The sequence below is a fragment of the Lineus longissimus genome, chromosome 4, assembly GCF_910592395.1.
Source record: "Lineus longissimus chromosome 4, tnLinLong1.2, whole genome shotgun sequence".
Lineage (NCBI taxonomy): Eukaryota > Metazoa > Nemertea > Pilidiophora > Heteronemertea > Lineidae > Lineus > Lineus longissimus.
Window position 1 is genome coordinate 11,379,631 of NC_088311.1, and position 19,038 is coordinate 11,398,668.

The window sequence follows — 19,038 nt, forward strand, 5'->3', positions numbered from 1 at the left end:
CTGTTGTGCTGCACTGGTTGGTGACTTTGCATTATAATTGAAATTTGATTTGCTCACATGCAGTTTTTGAAAACTTCCCACTGTGGTCAGCGAAACTATGATTGGCTACAGTGCTTATCAAATACAGTAGAACCTCTCTATTAGGGACACCCTCGAGACTCACAAGTGCTGTCCTTATTAGACAGGTGTCCTGATTAGAGAGGTCAAATTGAATGGAAACAACAAATTTTGGACCAAAACAAGTGTCCTTAACAGAGAGGTGTCCACTGAGGTGTCTACTGTAATTGGGTAATCAAAGTTATGTGCTTGTGATGCTGGCCTGTATTGATAATTCTTCAGCTCCCAACCAAATACCAAGCAGATAATTTGAATTGTGTTCAATTTGATCACTCGAATCAGGACACCTTTCTGTTAAGGACAGCAACTGTCAGTCCAGAGGGTGTCCTTAATAGAGAGGTTTTACTGAACTCAGTACATTTACCTGCCATGTGTACTTCTGAAGTGGTTGCAATCTAAACAAGGAAAAACTCTTGTTCATAGCTAGTTGAATCGTGCAGACCTTTCAGTTGGAGGCTTAAGTCGTAAAGAACAGAATGAGACGGTGACTTCAGGATTAGAATTCCTGAGGCATAGCTTGCTAAGATACTGCCCGCTAACTTGCCTCACTTATTGACTTGTCTATTTTACATGCAGGAATCGCTCCTGTGGCAATTGCGTTGAGGTTATCAGATGACGTTTAGCGTTACACAAAACAGATGGCGTTTTGTAATCACGATCATCAAAAAGTCATCTACTAGATGCTCAAGTCTGGGATCCTGGCAACCCCTCGTAAAATCTGAGTCAATTTTATTGGTTAATCTTTGCCTTTGTCAAGTGCCAATGAGAGAAATTAAACTACTAAATATAAATGCCTCTCGTGTAGAATATTAACTTGAGAATGGTTGCTGTAATGTTGTGATTATGTAGGGTGTTGCTGATTACTCCGGGTTATTGGCTATGAGGGGCGGGATGGCGAACCGTATTCGTACGGGTCTGATGAGTTGCAAGATTACCAAGAGAATAAGAGAGAAAGTGGGCATGCTCACAGGAATTTCTAAACAGGCTATAGCGATTAATCTTACATGACAAATTGTTCTTCTCTTCTTCTTCTGAATGCAAATATCCAGGGCATTAATTTTGTCTTCTACTCAAGTATCACGAGGGGAAGATTTTTTCACTTGAAAGCGTCACTCCCATTCCTTGATTGATTTCATTCAGCTGGTTCAAATATTTCGAGAGATTTTGTTACACAACTGAGGGAAAGTAAATAGCTTAACTGATATTTTCGACCACAAATAGGGTGTGGGCAATGACAATAATGGTGGTCCTTGATAATTTTTGGCTCACCTCAGGGGAGTCTATACAATAACGCAGCGTCCATCGTCCGTTGTCGTCTGTATCCTGTTTCAAAAACAGTAGGTCACAGAGTTCAAATGGCATAAATTGGCCGTTTAAGTGTAACTATGGCACGTTTCTTAACCGCAAAAGCTATGAACTTGAAATTTGGTACACATGGCTCCCTACGTCAGGTTACCTCGTACACCGAATTTCGATCGATCTGATTCTTGACTTGGACACCAGGAGGCCAAAACTAAAAAAGGTAAAAAGTTAAATATCTTGCTTATTAGTGGCTTGTTTTCAATGATATTTTTATGGTAGGTACGCCAAGCAATGATACATCACATCTAATACCGACTTTGGTTTGACCTATATATATATACATGTAGCATGTTTCTTAACCAGGATGAATTCCTAACTCCACCAAATATCTAGACGGTGAGCACAATGGCCCTTGATCATTTCATTGTTATTTGTTTTCCTCGTTTTGGTGAAAAATTCTACATGTACACTCATTTTGATATATTAGCATGGGACTAGATTAAAAGGTGTAAAGGTTGCCATAAAACACCTTTTAAAATGTTGTCCCTGTCCCTGAACTTTATTGGGTCCACTATACTGGACTAGTTGTTGTTACTACAGTTGTGGTAATTAGGCCAAGCATTAGTTCTGTGAAATTATCGGGCCATTAGGTGACACCTGACAATGGGATACTGTAAGGATTGTTACAGAAGGTTAGATACATGGATATACTGTTTTGAGTTCTGTCACCATGCTTCTTTAACCCTTTTCCTGCCGAGTGATATAGATGAGATGTTGCTATTGGTGTAAGAAAAAAACATGGTTGAGTTGTGCTAAATATGTAACTGTGTTAGAAATCAGATGTCAGAGGTTCGTTGCCCATAGTTGATGATGTCACAAATCATATCTTTGTGAAGGGCTATTGTATAGGTATAGACCATGCAGCCTACATGTAATGTTAAAGACTTTGGTTAGATGTGATAATAAGTGAGTTATGATTATATAGTCTCGGGTCAGTGGTACATGTACACATATGTGTTATGATAAAGTAAGGTCAACAAATTATAGAAAAGAAATGAAATTGTGTTCCATTTCAAGTGGAGCTGAAACATATCTAGATCAGAACTGATGGGGCTGGTGCTGTTCACGTTATTATGATGTAACAATATTCTAAAAAAGAAAAACTGATATTACCTCTTCTGGACCTAATTTTAATTGTGATCGCTCTTCTGAAAGAGCGAAAAAGTGAAACTTAATATAACTTTACTGTCTAAGTATTTTTCGCATTCTGGGAAAATGTTTTTGATGGTTTCTGCATACCTGATAGTACTCCATGTTAATTGTTGCAATCATTTAATAATCACTGCGGGGGGGGGGGGAGATTATCCATGATGTAATTCAAAGTTTTGCTTTTCTGTTGTTGCAAAGAGCAATCATTAACAACTAACTCCATGATTTAAAGAGCATATTTCACTCTTTTGTTTTTAGAGAGTCGTGGATACTGGTTTAATGGAACATTGGTGGAACTAATGAAGTTCTGGGTTCAGGGTTAATTGGTTCAGAATCAAAGGAGATTGGCTTGCCTCAGGCAAAGTCTTATTTTGACATAAATTGTGTCTGGGAAGGGAACAATATGTGCTGGTTTAAAAGTTGTTGTTTCTGATGTTTAAGTAGCCTACAATGTATCTTCGGAGGAGGTCCAACAAAGACACTGATGAGAAAATTATGCACCAAATTTATGACTTTATTTCCCGCTGGGTGTGAAGAATAGCTCTCGAATACCATCTTTTGTGCTGGAGACTAAATATGAAAGTCTGAATGGGAATCAATTTCCCCTCTGCAAGCTTGCCGTGCTCAGATGCGCACTTAATATTTTCCCGATACAATGCAACAGGGTTGTTATCACTGCAAGACACTTTGTCCAAGATCTCAACTAATTGAAATAAATGGATGTCATCCCCCTCACAGCTCATGTTATGAATGCTTCAGGGAATCAGTTAGCAATTTCTATTCAACTTCAGCTTGGATCACGTTGTAAGTCAGCAAGCCACTTCAAAGTCGAGTCAATGGCGGGAGAGCGGGGGTCGATGAAAATGAATCCCACAAATGACAATATGCTTCGCTAATATTCATTATATTGGCATCACACAGTAGGAACTTGACAAATTTATTAATCAGAGACTTTGCTTGGAAATATTGAAAACAATTCTTCTGCCAACAGGACAATTGGCGTAAATGTCTAAAGCATGCCCGAAGGCATGGCAACTAAAACCGCTATTTTACTAATCGCTTTTTGCCAACACAATAATTGATGTGTTCTCATCGACCTGATCTGTATCTTGCATCAGATAAAATCCACACAAGTGAATTTCTTTCTATTTGATGTAGTTTTGACATTCGAAACCAGTTTCTTTTTTCATTTTGACTGTTTTTGTACAAATCATATGCAGTTTGCATCTTTTGTATTATTGCAACGCTAGAGGAGATTTGGCAAATTCTTTGATGGCAGGCAATCTAGGACTTGATCATTTATTTCTTTCAAACTCACTTCTTTTGATAGAACGTTTGGTATACTGTAAACCATGAATTTTTATTCGAGAACTTTTATTGGTGAACTTATGTCATCATGTTTTGTCCATCGTCCGGCAACAATGGTGTCACATTTGCTCACTGTGACTGTTAAGTCTAAAGAGTTGACAACATGACTTGACACACAAAAAATCATTGCCATTTGACCTACTTTCTGGGCTCCAGGCAGTGATCATTGAAAAACCTTATTTTTCAATACCTCATGAACGCTGATAGCTAGAACCATGAAATTTTTACTGCCAATACAGTAGAACCTCTCTATTAGTATTACGGACACCTTCGGGACTGTTAAGTGCTGTCCTTAATAGAGAGGTGTCCTGATTAGAGAGGTCTCCTGATTAGAGAGGCCAAATTGATTGAAAACCACTAATTTGGGACCAAACCTAGTGTCCTTAATTGAGAGGTTGTCCTTACTGGAGAGGTGTCCGCTAAGAGAGGTTCCACTGTACTTCTAATGAGACTACATGACATGATACCCAGGTTTTTGATTTGACCTACTTTTGAAGTCACAGAGGGCAAACTCCAAAATTTCAGCGAAGGTGGCACGTTTCGTCTTGAATTGTTCTAGACAATTCAAATTTGATATGTAGACAACTATTGGGCATCTGTACATACAAACAAAAACTCAGGTCAATGTGACCTACTTTCAGGTGTAAGTAGGTCAGGTCATACAACCCAATGTTGGTCACTGTGTGATCTTCAATGTGCATCACTGATTTATATGATCAAGCTTAACATTTTGACCTTGACCTAGTTTCCAGGGTCAGAAAGGTAAAACTCTAAAATTCCACTGAACGTATGTTTCACTACTAATTGTCACAGATTCTTCAAATTTTATACGTAGACACCTGTACAAATTGACCTAATTTAGGTCAATTGCGACCCAATTTAACCTAGTTATCAAGTTGAGAGATGTCAAACTCTAAAAAAGTGTCATTGAAACTGCTACATTTTGTCATATCAAAAAGTCGATTTAACTTCCATAATTTTATCTACAACTAAATCATTCCCGGGTAAGCACAATGTCCCCAGGACATTTCATTTTAATACACCATCAAACGTGAACTTCGAGTGTGAAAATTTCAACTCTAATGCATTAACCATTAATTTTCAGCAGCAATGCGATATTTAGTCCATGACCAAGTGAAAATGAGCCAATTGGCAAAATTCTAGCATCCAAAAATATTAACACTGCACTAGACCATTTCCGTCTTTGGGATGAACCCAAAATCCTCCAAAGCATCCTGACTTTCCTCATTGAAAAATTACTTCACATTTTTGATTTGCCTGGAATCATTTGATAAATTTGGATTTTACCCACTGACACTCTCTTCATCACATCCCTTGGTAAATCTTTGAATTTTGGCATCATTCCTTTGGCAAACTTACCAATTTGATGAGCTGTGCCCACACCATTTTGACCTCAGAGTTACATCATAGAACTTGTGTTAAATGATTTTATGGTGTCCACAGCCATAATTTACGCTCACAATCTTACCATCCGTGGTATTTGGCATCCACTTCTTTTTGTTAACCAGAAGCCCGTGACTTTGCATCTAATTATATTCACGGCATGTCATCAGGCGTGCCACAATACATTTCGACTTCATTGAAAAGTTAAAATTTCGAAAACTTAAATTTAGTCCTGCGTCTTTGTATCTGTCAGGTGATAAACCAAAGTCTCATCCACAATAATGGACAGTTTGGTGAGTGGAAAATTACATTGTAAATCTAAATTGACTTCAATTCAAATGACTTCACTATTCTGAGTGTGATCCATTGTCATCTTTGAGCTGCAGCAATAGAGCAGTTATGCTAAGGAAGTCCATGAACCACTGCCTTTATTTAACAATTTTCTGGATGAATGCATTTGTAACTGATGCTGGAATGCCTAAATCCTTCTCTATCGCTACCCACCTGTGGTAGCATTTTCACGCCAATGCGTTTTATGCGCGAAAAGTTTTCATGGTTCAATGTTCTTTGTCTGCGTTTTCATTTCGGTCGTGTTTGAACTTGAGATGAGATTTTTGGCAGTTGTTTGGAATGTTGACGTTGAAAAATGTGTCCTTTAGATGTTGTTAATGATAAAGTTGGAGCAGTTTTTGATGAGGTGCCGTGGATGAAAATGACCTTTTTGTGTTGTCAGATAGGGATGTTCTAAAATATTTCTTGAGTGCAGTAACTTCTTTTGCACAGTACTGGTCATAAGAAATGCCATTGATGTGCTGTGTTTAAAAGGTAACATTTGTGTGTGAATAACACAATATTTTTGCACATGCTGTTCAATCTGGAGTTAGTGGTAGCAATTCAGATGTTTCATGCAGCAACAGACTTTGCTCTTGTGCAACTGTATCTGCACTTCATAATTTGACACTGGTCACATGTTAATCTGGACTGGATTGCTATTGTCATTTACATGTATTTTGCTATTACCAAAGGTTTTGAGACAGGGTTAGGGTGGATGATAAGATTGTACATGTAAAATAGGTCTTATTATTATTGACAAGTTTTGCAATTTTAGTGGAAAATAGGTGAAAATCTTGGAAAATTAAAACATTGATGTACTTTGTTCAATAAAAAAATGTTCAGCAGAACTTCTTTTTATATCACAATACAAGAGCACAGTTCAGGCATTTAGCTAATTTTGTGATCTGTTTTTCACCTGCACGGATGAAGGTAACCTATTTGAAATAAATGATTTGGTGCAAAATCTGTGGGAAATGGAGGATGACCTACAGTCTGATTTGTCTCATCCATGGTACCATCTGACTGTACCAAGAATTTGATGCTATTATCAAATGTTAAAAAAAGAAGTAAATACAGGATGTTGTTGCCTGTGATATATTTCGCCGGTCGAACTGCATCAAACCATGTCTCTTCAATTTGCGAACTTGCAATATGCGATCAACTGTTAAACTTTCCATTTCACCATTTCGAGGTCTTCGCGGGAATAAAGCACTGCGTCTCACCACGTGCGTAAAATCTGATGAATCGACTCAAGTATTCAGCAAACATGGCCACATGGTTGGCCAGACGACAACATATCACAAACAAAGCGGTCGGTTTTGTATGACTTTATGACGACTGGTGGATATTATCTTTACCACACTTGGGCAGGCCATAAAGACCATGGAGAGGCAGTGTGGGCAGGTTGAAGTGGTACGAAATTCTTCTGAGGGGCATGATATCTCCACTTGGAGAGCCTTTGCGGAGAGGGGCTTGTGTTCTTTTGTTGGTTTTTTTCACAACTTTATGTGAAGAATTTCATTCATTGCTTTTCCAGGCAAGAATTTATTTTCAGTTACTAGTACATTGTACTATAAACCCCCTAATTTCGATGCTTTATATTGCAATTTTCAAAACTTTACAAAAAAAACCTCAAATTGTTATTCTTTTTACTTTAGGGGATTTTTGAAATGTTTGTTTAGTTTTTCCAGCAAGAATGAATTTTTACAAAACATAAAAATGAATGTGTCTGGTAAAATATAGCCTAGGGTTTTAGACTACTGTATACAATGTATTTCTTTATCTCCAAACCAAATATGATCGAAAACTAGTATGGGCTGAAAAATATAGGTAATTTTAGCTCACGTGGGTGAGCTTATGTCATCATGTCTTGTCTGTTGTCCATCAGCGCGTCGTCCGTCAACAATGGTGGCACGTTTGCTCACTGTTGAGTCTATGTCTTATGACAACATGACTTGACACACAAAAAATCATCACCATTTGGATGATATTTTTGCCTGCAAGTTGCAGTGATACTGTTTTTTACCACAATTCAAGTCACCTATATGTCATATGTATTGTTTTCAATGGCCTACGTCGTTCGTAAAAAGGATGAAATTTGTATTTGAATTTAAATTTCCAATTGCATAAATATGTACTGAATATATTTCAATATTGTGTAGACAGATACAAATACTATAAATACAGTGAAACCTCCCTTAGCGGACACCTCTCTATTAAGGACAACCTCTCTATTAAGGACAACCTTTCTATTAAGGACACTAGTTCTGGTCCCAAATTAGTTATTTCCCTTCAATTTGAACTCTAAAATCAGGACATCTCTCTATTAAGGACAGCATTTGTCAGTCTCGAGGGTGTCCTTAATAGAAAGGTTCTACTGTACCAAGTTTCAGCAAATTCGTATATGCATGATAAATGCACTACGGCATAGCGTATACAGCTCGTGTCCTAGCACTGTAATGTCCTAGGTCGGCCCGATGAATTGCAGCACAAACCGTGTATCGTCACCTTAATCCCATCGGCTCGTTTTGTCATAATTGTCAGGTCATTCTTGATACTTTTTCGGTTCGTGTCTGCCAATAAATTTTGTCTCAAACTCTCTTAAGTATACATATAGTTTGAAAATCTCCAATGAAGAAATGTCTATGGAAATTCCCTGATCCATATATTCGACTCTAGTTTATAAAACGATATTTGGTTCTCGTCTTGACTTTAAATAACAAAGCATCTGTAAAATATACCTAACTATCAAATTTGACTCTGCTTGCTTTGCAATTGTTTTACTTGCAGCAATGAGCCTGATGATACATCTGTACAAATGTATCACTGCCTTAGGACAAAGTTGGTTCCAGCTCATAAATCTGTAGAAATTTGGAATAATTCCCATTAGCACAATGCAACCATTGCCCACAGCAATCTAAGACACAAAGGGGCATTTTTTTCTATTTACATTGTACTTCACTCCACAATTACAAAGAAATGGTTCCAATTTGCAAAAATCTAAAAAAATGCTATGACTGTTTGCAGTCTTATGAAGTTTCTGATGCAATCTAACCATGTCAATTTTTAAAATAAGCTTCGGACCTGTGGTGTTATTTTCTAACTCCTATTTGAAGAAAATTAGCTTAAATTGTGAGTTTCATGTCGATTTCAATCTGAGCAAATTGATTGTGGATAATTTTCTGAGAATTTGATATGAGTGGGAAGAGGAAACCTTTAAAAGTTTATTGACTGGTGGATTGTAATGTGAACCTTGGGGGCTTTATATCATCATAATCATGGAAACATTAAACGCCCATCTGGGGGCTAAATAAACCCAAACAATTTAAAAGAAAATGAGCTGACATAATAGTTCTTCATCACCATCAGATATGGATTAGAGAAAAGTTGACTTGTTATGATACATTTCCCCCTGATTATGAGAGAGTTTCCCAAATTCTAATGCCAAATCATTGCCATTACATGTACAGTACATGTGTCACTGTTTCAAATTCCAGTTTTCAGTGAGACCTTACAATCACTTGGCCTGTTCAGGACCATAAGTTTTTACAGAATAAATTGAATTATGCAAAATTCAGGCTATAAGTTTCTGTTTTTTGTGATTGATAGAAAGATAATTTACATGTATTCATTTTTTGTGACCTTTTTATTTAGCGATTTCCTTTGACCTACATTTTGAAAACAAAAAAAGGTTGTGATTGTACCCCTTTTGCAAAATTATATAGGCTCGTTAAAAAGTTGATGAAGTTGAGCAAGTAACGTCATCGTTGTCTGTGAGGAAAGAGACATGTATTATTACATGTATATTATGTCATAACCCTTTTGCTGCGGGTGACTTGCATGGCACATCATGTACCTGGTCCCATGTCGTGCAGGGGACATGCATAGCACGTCATGCCCTTCTTAAATATTTATTCACCAGCACCTGGTTGCAACCTCTCTAAATACGCCAAACGCACTCAGCAATAATTAGCTTTATCCTAAAAGTATAGATGGCGGCAATTTCGAATAGTTTCGACCGTTCAGTTAAAAGTTAACTCCACTGTTTATCATTGGTATTGATTGTCAGCAAATGGTGGCGCTGGCCAAAGAAATGGCTGCCGCAGCAAAAAAGTTTAATAAACAATTTGATAATATTATGATGTTACATTTTATGTGATAAGGATACTCCAGTCGAGGTTTGTAATTTTCTTTGGAGAGTATTTCAGACCAAAAAATAATCAATGCATTTTTCTGAACAAACTGTCCAGATACTATTTCAGTGATAGTGGGCATGGTGATTTGCTGGTTGCCAATTAAATATCCATCCATTTAAAAATTATGATAAAGTCACAACAGGTTTTGTATAAGATTAGCACGATAATTATTGCAGCAGTTTGACCATAATGTATAAAGGTATACATCGGGGAAGAGCGCTTCTTCAAGACTATCACACGCTGGCGGGCAATGTTGGAAGACAACCGTCTGTTGTGACTAGATGTGATTATCGTGTGATAAGTTATGATTAATGAGTCCGAGACGCATCTTTTAGAAATCATAATCTATTTTCACCGACTATCAACCTTATTTGTAACATCATGATTTAAGATTCACGATTGGGATGCGATGAAAAATGCATCGTCAGGGATGAATGTCACTGGGCAAAATGTTTAACTGTTAATTTTATCTCTTCTGACTTGTCCGAATACTAATTATGCATTGTATTAGGCATAATGTCTCCAGGCTGAATTTTTTATGATAAAAAGCTTGTTGGCTCTTCTCTCATCTGGTTGCTTTATATTTGACAAATTATTTTGCGCAACTGAAAACTGAGTAAGTACATTTGCAGTCCCAATCACAATTCACAACCCTAAATTCGCGTATTTAATGCGCAGTGTACAAAATGGGTTGCACAAATGCTCTGACCACAATCTACATAACCAAGCTTCGCATGAGCTGTGGGCAGCTTACACAGGCCGTTTACACAGTAGGATCACCCTACATATGCCAAAAACCTATAGATCAGAGACATTCCTTATGTTGAAGAAATTCTTCCTTGACTAAAGTAAGGAGTTTTTGGTTTTGTGGATGTTACATGTAACATACATGAAACCTTCACAGCAATATGCCCCCAACCAGTGTGGATAAGGCTGGGTTCACATAGAACTATACTATTCGGGTATTCGGTGCACGTTTTGCCAGGGCACGCGGGTACCTGAAATCGAACAAGGAAATTTCACAATACCGGGTCACATAAGAGGGCACTATTCGAAAAGGTCGTATACCTGCGTATAGTATAGTATAGTGGGAATCGTGCGCGTTCGATTTTCGTGCAGCGTATACCACCCTGTTCAGAAGTGACCAGAGAAATTGGTAAGAACATGTATTTTAATGTTATCTATCACAATTATTAAACGATTTATTGCATACTATAGGATAAGTTAGAAACAATAGTACTCCTTTTTACTCATTTTATTGCAATTTCTAAGTACAGGCCTTCATTACATGTTTTATTACTAATCAACTAAATGATTCTTTTAATTAACATATAGCGAACTTGTTTCTTTCTTTGGTCTTTGTGCCTGGTCAGCTTCATCCTCGGCTAAGAGGAGAAGAGCCAAATCTTCTTCGTCTGAACTGTCCATCTGATCGGCGCCAAAAGACGGAATACCGCACGCATGCTACTCTATGTGACTCGCCGTGCCCGTATAGCGTATAGCGAATACCGAATAGCGTATATCGAATAGCGTGTACTGAATACCGTATAGTTCTATGTGAACCCAGCCTAAAGCACGCACTATCAGAGCATTGATGTGTGAAGATTGCGCAGGATATATCTGTTCTAACTGTGACTCTTGGACGTTGTAAACCATCTACAATTTGATATTTGTGACCCGTTCCAGCAAAACCAGTCCCATGTCACTCTGAGCTTGGCAGGTTGAGACGGACTGTTTGTTCATTTCACTATTGTCTGCCTTATGTGAAATCTGATGACATCAATTTCTTCTATTATCTCCTGGTGTCACCTAGGCTCATCTTATGTGCAACATGCGACTGGTTTTGCTAGAACGGGTCACATTTAGTCTACATGTACTGCCTAGTATTAAAAAAGAGCAAATCTGCCAAATTTGAGCTTCGCAGACAATTCAAGGTTAACAGTACCCCATGAGTAACTCAACTACATGTAAGTGAAGAATACTCCTTAAAAAGAAATACAGAGGTTTCTGATTCCCACCACCCACCAAAGCTGATCCACCATGTGCATGCATGTCTCTCGATCAGATGGTGTATTTAACTAAGATGGTGTATTTAACTAACTTATTGATGGCCAATGGTGGAAGAAAGGTCAAATGGTTTTCAATAGAGTTTCAACTTTCGGGTAGGAAAACACAATATGCAGATAGTTTTGTTCTTTAATCAGGGAATTGGAAATTAAGAGTAAATATGCTCTAAATAAATCATTCTTGCCGTATTGTGTGCAGAAATAACTAATTTATTTTCCAATATTGTTAGGGAACAACGGTAAATAAAAATAAAATAGTCTATTTTCTACTCAGGAAAGCTTATGCAGAAAAACGATTGGTGAACTTTGTGTTTTATTTGTTTGATGCCTTTGTATAGATTTTATTTTGCTGTGGTGTATAAACTCTACTGAAGGTTTCTAAAGCTATTTCAGACTAAAATCCTTTGCTTAAACTTCTATCCAGCTCATGGTTCACACTTGTTTGAGAAAGGAAAATTATCTCACTTTGTTAGTCCAGGGCATGCCTGGTCAAATAATTTTCTTGGAGTTATCAAGTTCATTTTGATTGATTTTGGTTTTGGACTTTGGAAAAGTTCTACTCAACTTCTGAAGGGAAACAAATAATTTCTCCGAGTGAAGTCTTTGACCATGAGGAGTTTTTGTCCCTCCAAATACGCAACAACCCCTACTTCAGAGCAGGCCACATGTGTAGCTAGCCTCTCCGCTAAATTCAAAGGGGTTAAAATGAATTAAAAGGAATACCAGATGCTTATCAGTGTTACCAAGTTTTCCCCTACCTTTGATAAGATCTCAATTTCAAGGGCTAATTTGCCCAGGAGTAATTGAGATTCTCAACCTTTTGACACCCACTGACAACACCCTGACATTGATTATCAATCTGAGTCAAATGCGAGTTAATATGATGCATACGATTTTAGGCAAGTCACGGAGACATTTTCTCCCGAAAGGGTTTTCAAGGGTCACTTGGACTTTCTCATAGTAGCGGGGTATCTTCTCTCAGATGTTGTACAAAGGGGTGAATATTTCATGAACTGAATCAGCCAGGTATCATGATGGATGGGCTTGGGTATGTAGCATCTGATGAGACTAATGAGACAGCTAGCGTTTAAAAAATTTGAATGGCTTGCTCCCTTGTAGCTCTGGGATAATGTGATGAATTGTTCGATGAGGTGGGTCCAGTGTCTGGTCTTGGGGCTCATGGTCCAAAACATATTGTTCCTTTCATGATTCTGGCACAATTCCCAAGATTTATCTGACTGGGCATTCAGCACAGTTGCCCATCCACCATCAGTGTGAAGTCATCTAATAACCTCCACCATAGTTGATGTCAGATGATACCCACATTTTTGGCTCACCTCTTAGCAGAGGTGAGCTTATCCCATACCGTGGCGTCCGTCGTCCGTCGTCGTCGTCGTCGTCGTCGTCGTCGTCCGTCGTCCGTTAGCAGGGCACGTTTCGTAACTGTTAAAGCTATTGAGTTGAAACTTGGTACACATGTACCCTTATGTAATGACACCTTGGAGACCAAGTTTCGGTCCGATTCGTTTCATGGTTTGGCCACCAGGGGGCAAAACGTTAAAAGTGAAAATATGCAATATCTCCCTTAATAGTAGTCGGGAAATTTTGAAAAAAATATGGTAGGTACTTCTAGCAAAGGTGCATCATATATCCTCCGGGTTTTTGATTTGACCTCCTTTTCAAGGTCACAGAGGTCAAATGGTGTAAATTGGCCGTTAGGATGTAACGATGGCACGTTTCTAAACTGCAATGACTATTGATACCAAATTTGGTACACATTTACCCCTTAGTCAGGTGATCTCAGGGACCGAAGTTTGGTCCAATATGATTCACCACTTGACCACCAGGGGGCAAAATCCAAAAACCTTAAAAATGTGATTATTCCTTAACTTCTTGCCCGATTGCCACCAATTTGATATCATGGGTACATCTAACCACCATACAGTATATGTCACACAGGTTTTTAATTTGACCTTCTTGTCAAGGTCACAGAGGTCAAATGGCGTAAATTCGCCGTCAGGCCGTAACTATGGCACGTTTCTTAACTGCAATGACTATTGATCACAAATTAAGTACACATGTACCCCTTGGTCAGGTGATCTCAGGTACCGAAGTTTAGTGCGATCTGATTTGCCGTTTGGCCTCCAGGGAGGGGGCCAAATCCTAAATTCTTCAAAATGCCATTATTCCTAGTAATGACTTGCCCGATTGGCACCAATTTTATATCATATGTACATCTAATTCTAACAACCATTCAATGTGTCACCCGGGTCTTCTTTGATTTGACCTACTTTTCAAGGTCACAGAGGTCGAATGTACTGTAAATTGGCCATTTTGGGGAAATCGTAATTGCTTGGACCTACATCAAACCTAACACTACATGACACAATACCATGCTCTTTATCCATCTTTCCTCCACATGAGGTGAGCACAATGGCCCTGGCCATTTCATTAACCCATCTAATCTATTTGTTTATTGTATTTCTACCAATGAATTAGTTTTGTGTCTATTTCTCCTGTTTCTATTTCCTTGGGTGCAAATCACTGGATGATGTTTAAATTTGAGTTGGGGGGATTAATTATTAATCTCTCAAACTCTGTGGTTTTCTAGTGCTTTGATTAGAAGTCAAGTCAGCACGAGACAAGTTGTACAAGAGCTGCACCACTGGTTGTAAGAGTGATCATCATGATCCTTAGGTTTTCTTCACCATGGCATGCACTTACATCCTGGTTACTTTGTCTATGGTGTATGATAAGTAAAATAGAAAAAGACTCAGGCTGACTTCTTTAAAACATTTCCTGTTCTTACCTACAGTCTCAGCATACCTAAATTTGGGTACCGTATTTTGCTGCGTATAAAACGCACCGGGGTGTAAAGCGCACCCATTGAGTCCGTAGACAAAATCCAGACATAAGGCGCACCTACGTATAACACGCAGTACTTCTGAGATGCCCCCTGCCTATCTTTCTTCGTAAAAGCCTCGCTTTGATGTTTTAACATCAAAGCGAGGCTTTAAAAATCATGGCGGCACACGATCAGCTGATTTATCGATTTGGATTTATCTCGTAAAAACATTTATAGAAGTAACTGAAAAGATGACGAGGATACTAATATGTATTGCGTACAGAACAGGCGAGTTAGCATCGGTGAACTATGCAAAGTGCATCGATATTCCCGATTTTTCTTTCGTGCAAAAATATAAAATGCGCCGACTTGGTTGCGAGCCAAAAAAGCCGTCAAAAGAAATGAGTTGATGGAAAAAATCTTGTGATCATTCGGTGGCTTCCTAGGTCTAGGCCACAGATAACACGCACCTTCGTATAACGCGCACCCCCCGATTTTAGGGCTTTCTTGGGTCAAAAAGCTGCGCCTTATACGCAGCAAAATACGGTATATCTTATGTGCAATGAACAAATAACCTACATTTTGTACACACTGTCTATGCACAAACCTGTGCTCCGCATTTGTTGCACTATACTGCTCTTACCATGATGTTTAACTCATAATTTCAATTCAGCTCCAGAACAGAAAAAAAAGAAAAGTGCTTTCCTGCATTTTCCAAGAATTTGTGTAATTTATGAAGAAGGAAAGAATGAAATTAACAATTGTATCTCCCATTTTTAATCCTGTCTTCTCTTTTGTAATTCTAGGACAAAGAAAGCGTACATTAGATGGCCAGTTCCCCTGTTGTCCGGTGTGTGGCATTACACTCCGAGTTGGAGAGATCGAGAGTCATTTTGCCGCCGAGTTAGAAAAACTTGACAAAATATCTAAGTGAGTATAGAATTCATTATAATCAAATGAAGAGTTCAATTGCAATAAACGATATGCAATATGTCATTCTCCAAACAGTGATGATATTCAAGCATATTAGCCGCACGTACACCACCTGAAAATGGACCACCAATCTTGGTTCGCGAACCAATGCCGCACCATCGAAAATCCACCAAGCGCGTACACCAGCGCTGCAGCTAGTTATAAAATCCGGCAACAGATGGCGCGCAAACAATAAGCAGAAAGCGCCATTACGAAAGCGCCGCCTGTCGCCGAACCATCTATCTAGCTAATCGCCGATCCATTAGCGCGTACACCACGACAAAGCCGAGCTTTTAACAAGCCGGGCGAATTTGGACCATCAAGCTGGATGGGACAAATTCGCCCGGCAATGGATTGCTGAACAAATTTGTCGCGGCAATGTGGTGGTGTACGTGCAATTGGTCCACCAATATTTCGTGGTGTACGCGCAACTATTGTCTCTGCCAGTATTGGCTTCCATTGCACGTGTATTGCAGCGTAATATACACAAATGTACGCGGCAAGAATGCTCAAAAGAAATATGACGATTATCTATCGAGTCTGCTGTGATGTACCCTGTTTGATATTACTAAAGTGAAATCATTTCCATTTCAAGCTGATTAAAACTGTTCAAGGGCCAAACTCACCTCGCTACAAATCATCGTCTGTACGAACAAACCTGATGATCACACAGCAATTTTCTATACGCTACCAAAATAGAGTGTATAAAACACCTCAAAATCACTTTGTTTTAGGGGGAATATTTTTCAGACAAAGACTTGAAATGCAATATGACAACCTTTTTTGAATTTTTTGAATAAAAAAAAACACACAAAAAGTCTTGTAGTTTCGTGGATGCGGTATTTCACCACATTCAGATTGCAATGGCTGCCATTTCAAGCATGACGGAACGACGTTGATATGAAAAGTTCCAGTCAATGTGCAAGGAGGTTGGCAACATGTCCAACATTAAGGAGTCAACCATACCAGAACATCGCCCATATGATGTCTAAGCTATCCTCTGAATTGCAGAACAATCTGGCTAACTAAAAATTTTTATAATGAAAGTGTTTCCAGTGCATTTTCAGGAAAATTCCAAACCCTGTAGCCATTTTTTTCTAATGGCAAATTGGATATATCTAGTGTACAGTGATATGAAACTCTTCAAAACTTTCTGAAACGAGGGGATTTTGCAGGTACCAAAAGGGGTTAAAATTCTGAGGTGATTGCTAAATGCCTGTACAGTTCAAATTGCAATTGACATCCCTGAATTCGCGTCATTGGCTGACGCGCAACCCAGTGCGTAGGTCACAGGTAAGTCACGCTTAGGCCTCGCGTAATATACACGAAACATAGAGAGGTAAGAGCGTCAGTGGTGCGTCATTGCCGCGCAACACGCACGTACATCGCGCATAACTGACGCAAAGCAGGAAGGATGTCAATTGTGACTTGGACCTTGTTGCCTTGGATTTCTGCTTGGGTGCTCGTCTTTTAGAGGCATCTTCCCTTCGGTTTCCGATTGATTAACCATGAAAAGATGTTATTAGTTCCTTCTCCATGCCTCTTCACGCAGACCCCTTCACATTCATTTAAGCAGACAAATCCTGCTGCTCTTTTTGAACCCTGTTGACTAAACATGCTGTAATTTATGGTAATAAATTAATGAGATGACAGGCACCGCCAAAGGGCAATTGTCACGTTATCTCATTATACTAAAGCTCGCGAATTTCTGCCATATGCGATGGTCATTCCCGATAAAGTGGGAAAAATCGCGATAAGGGTCCGTGTCATTATTGCGCAACTTCAACAGGAAGGAAATAGTTTTTAGATTGCGGATCAGGACAAATGACAGAATGACGACAGCTTGAGCGGCATCGATGGTGTCGTGATATCTGCCACTTGGCGGCGCCGACTGGCATCAACGCTCGCCCATTCACGGATGGATTACTAGATTTTTATACCAGTGGATCAGTAGCAATTGGTGTTTTTGATCCACAATGATTACCTTGCATTTATTGCCGCCTACGATATTATTGTAGAGATTTAGACCGGAGCTATGAATCAGCAATAGGGTGATCATCTTGAGAAATTCAGCTTTGTGACTTTGTGAAATTTGATTATTATGTGATAAGATCTCGGCTAGGATTTTTTCCATCTTAAAGGGTGTTGGCACGAGATGACTTTGGGATGCTATCTCTCATGCTGAGAAGGGATAAATTGCTTTAACTAGCACTCAGCTATATTTATCTGTATCCAGATGGCCTGATCCAGATGAAGGAGCTTTTCAGTCTGACAGCATTATTTATATAGAAATATTGGCACTTATTTATAGTTGCACTGTGTAGTTTCAGAATTTAGAGTGAAGTGTCAAAAATGTTGTCTTTGTTTGTTTTTATCTGATTTTTAAGAGGTGTTGGAAATAAATAAATAAAAAGCAAACCTACAGAATATTTTGAACAACTTGCAGTATATCTTATGATGTGTGATCCCTGGGGTTGATTTTTGATGAGGTCATGGATATTTTTTCATACTTGGCTAGTAGAACAATATCATAGAAAATATTCTTTGCATCGATCATTTATATGTGGTATAATTGTGATATATTTTGTACTTCAGCAGAGAGCTGATGATTTAATCATATCGGCCATATGTCCTTCAGATCTGCAGTTAGTCTAAGTGATACTAGTACCTACAGTCCTAGTCTCAATTAAGATACCCTCTGCTTCACATCGGGTGCTGCGTAAGCGGCATGCATATTGCCGTTAATGTTCGCACTTGTTTCCCGTAACATAACAAAACATACGGCCATCCTACTGTGGAAAAACATGTAGGGTAGAATGGCGTAATTGTAGCCCCGGTTAATTGTAGCCCCTGCCTATGATATTGATTGATATCACCATGCATCAAACAATGCAGGGGCTACAATTACCCCATTCTACCCTATAGGTGAGCAGAATTTCATTGCACCTCACGTGAATATTATGGAGATTGCGGTGAGGGTATTCGTGCAACCCTGGGGCAAGTTGAAAATAAACACAGGTCGAATGTAAAGGTGTCGATTGCGATTGGTGCTGTTAAAGCTGACATACAAGAATAAAAACCCTTGCGGCCAAGTTGGATAACACTCACGCCAATCCGCCATGTTTTGAACGACCAGCTATCCATGTTTCAAATGCCCTCAGATATGATAGAATGCCAGCAGGCTGCAGTGGGGCTATGTTATTTTACTAACAGAGCACTTGATATG

General features: G+C 38.8%; 1 protein-coding gene across 2 annotated transcripts in view; it reads left to right on the plus strand.

Moving 5' to 3' along the window:
• The window catches only part of LOC135486292 (E3 ubiquitin-protein ligase Rnf220-like), a 57,300-nt gene that overhangs the window by 13,935 nt on the left and 24,327 nt on the right, over nt 1-19,038 (plus strand). For both annotated transcript variants that reach the window (XM_064768981.1, XM_064768982.1), the window contains exon 3: nt 15,647-15,770. In XM_064768981.1, the coding sequence (XP_064625051.1) occupies nt 15,647-15,770 (124 nt within the window). The remainder of the gene's footprint in view (nt 1-15,646; nt 15,771-19,038) is intronic.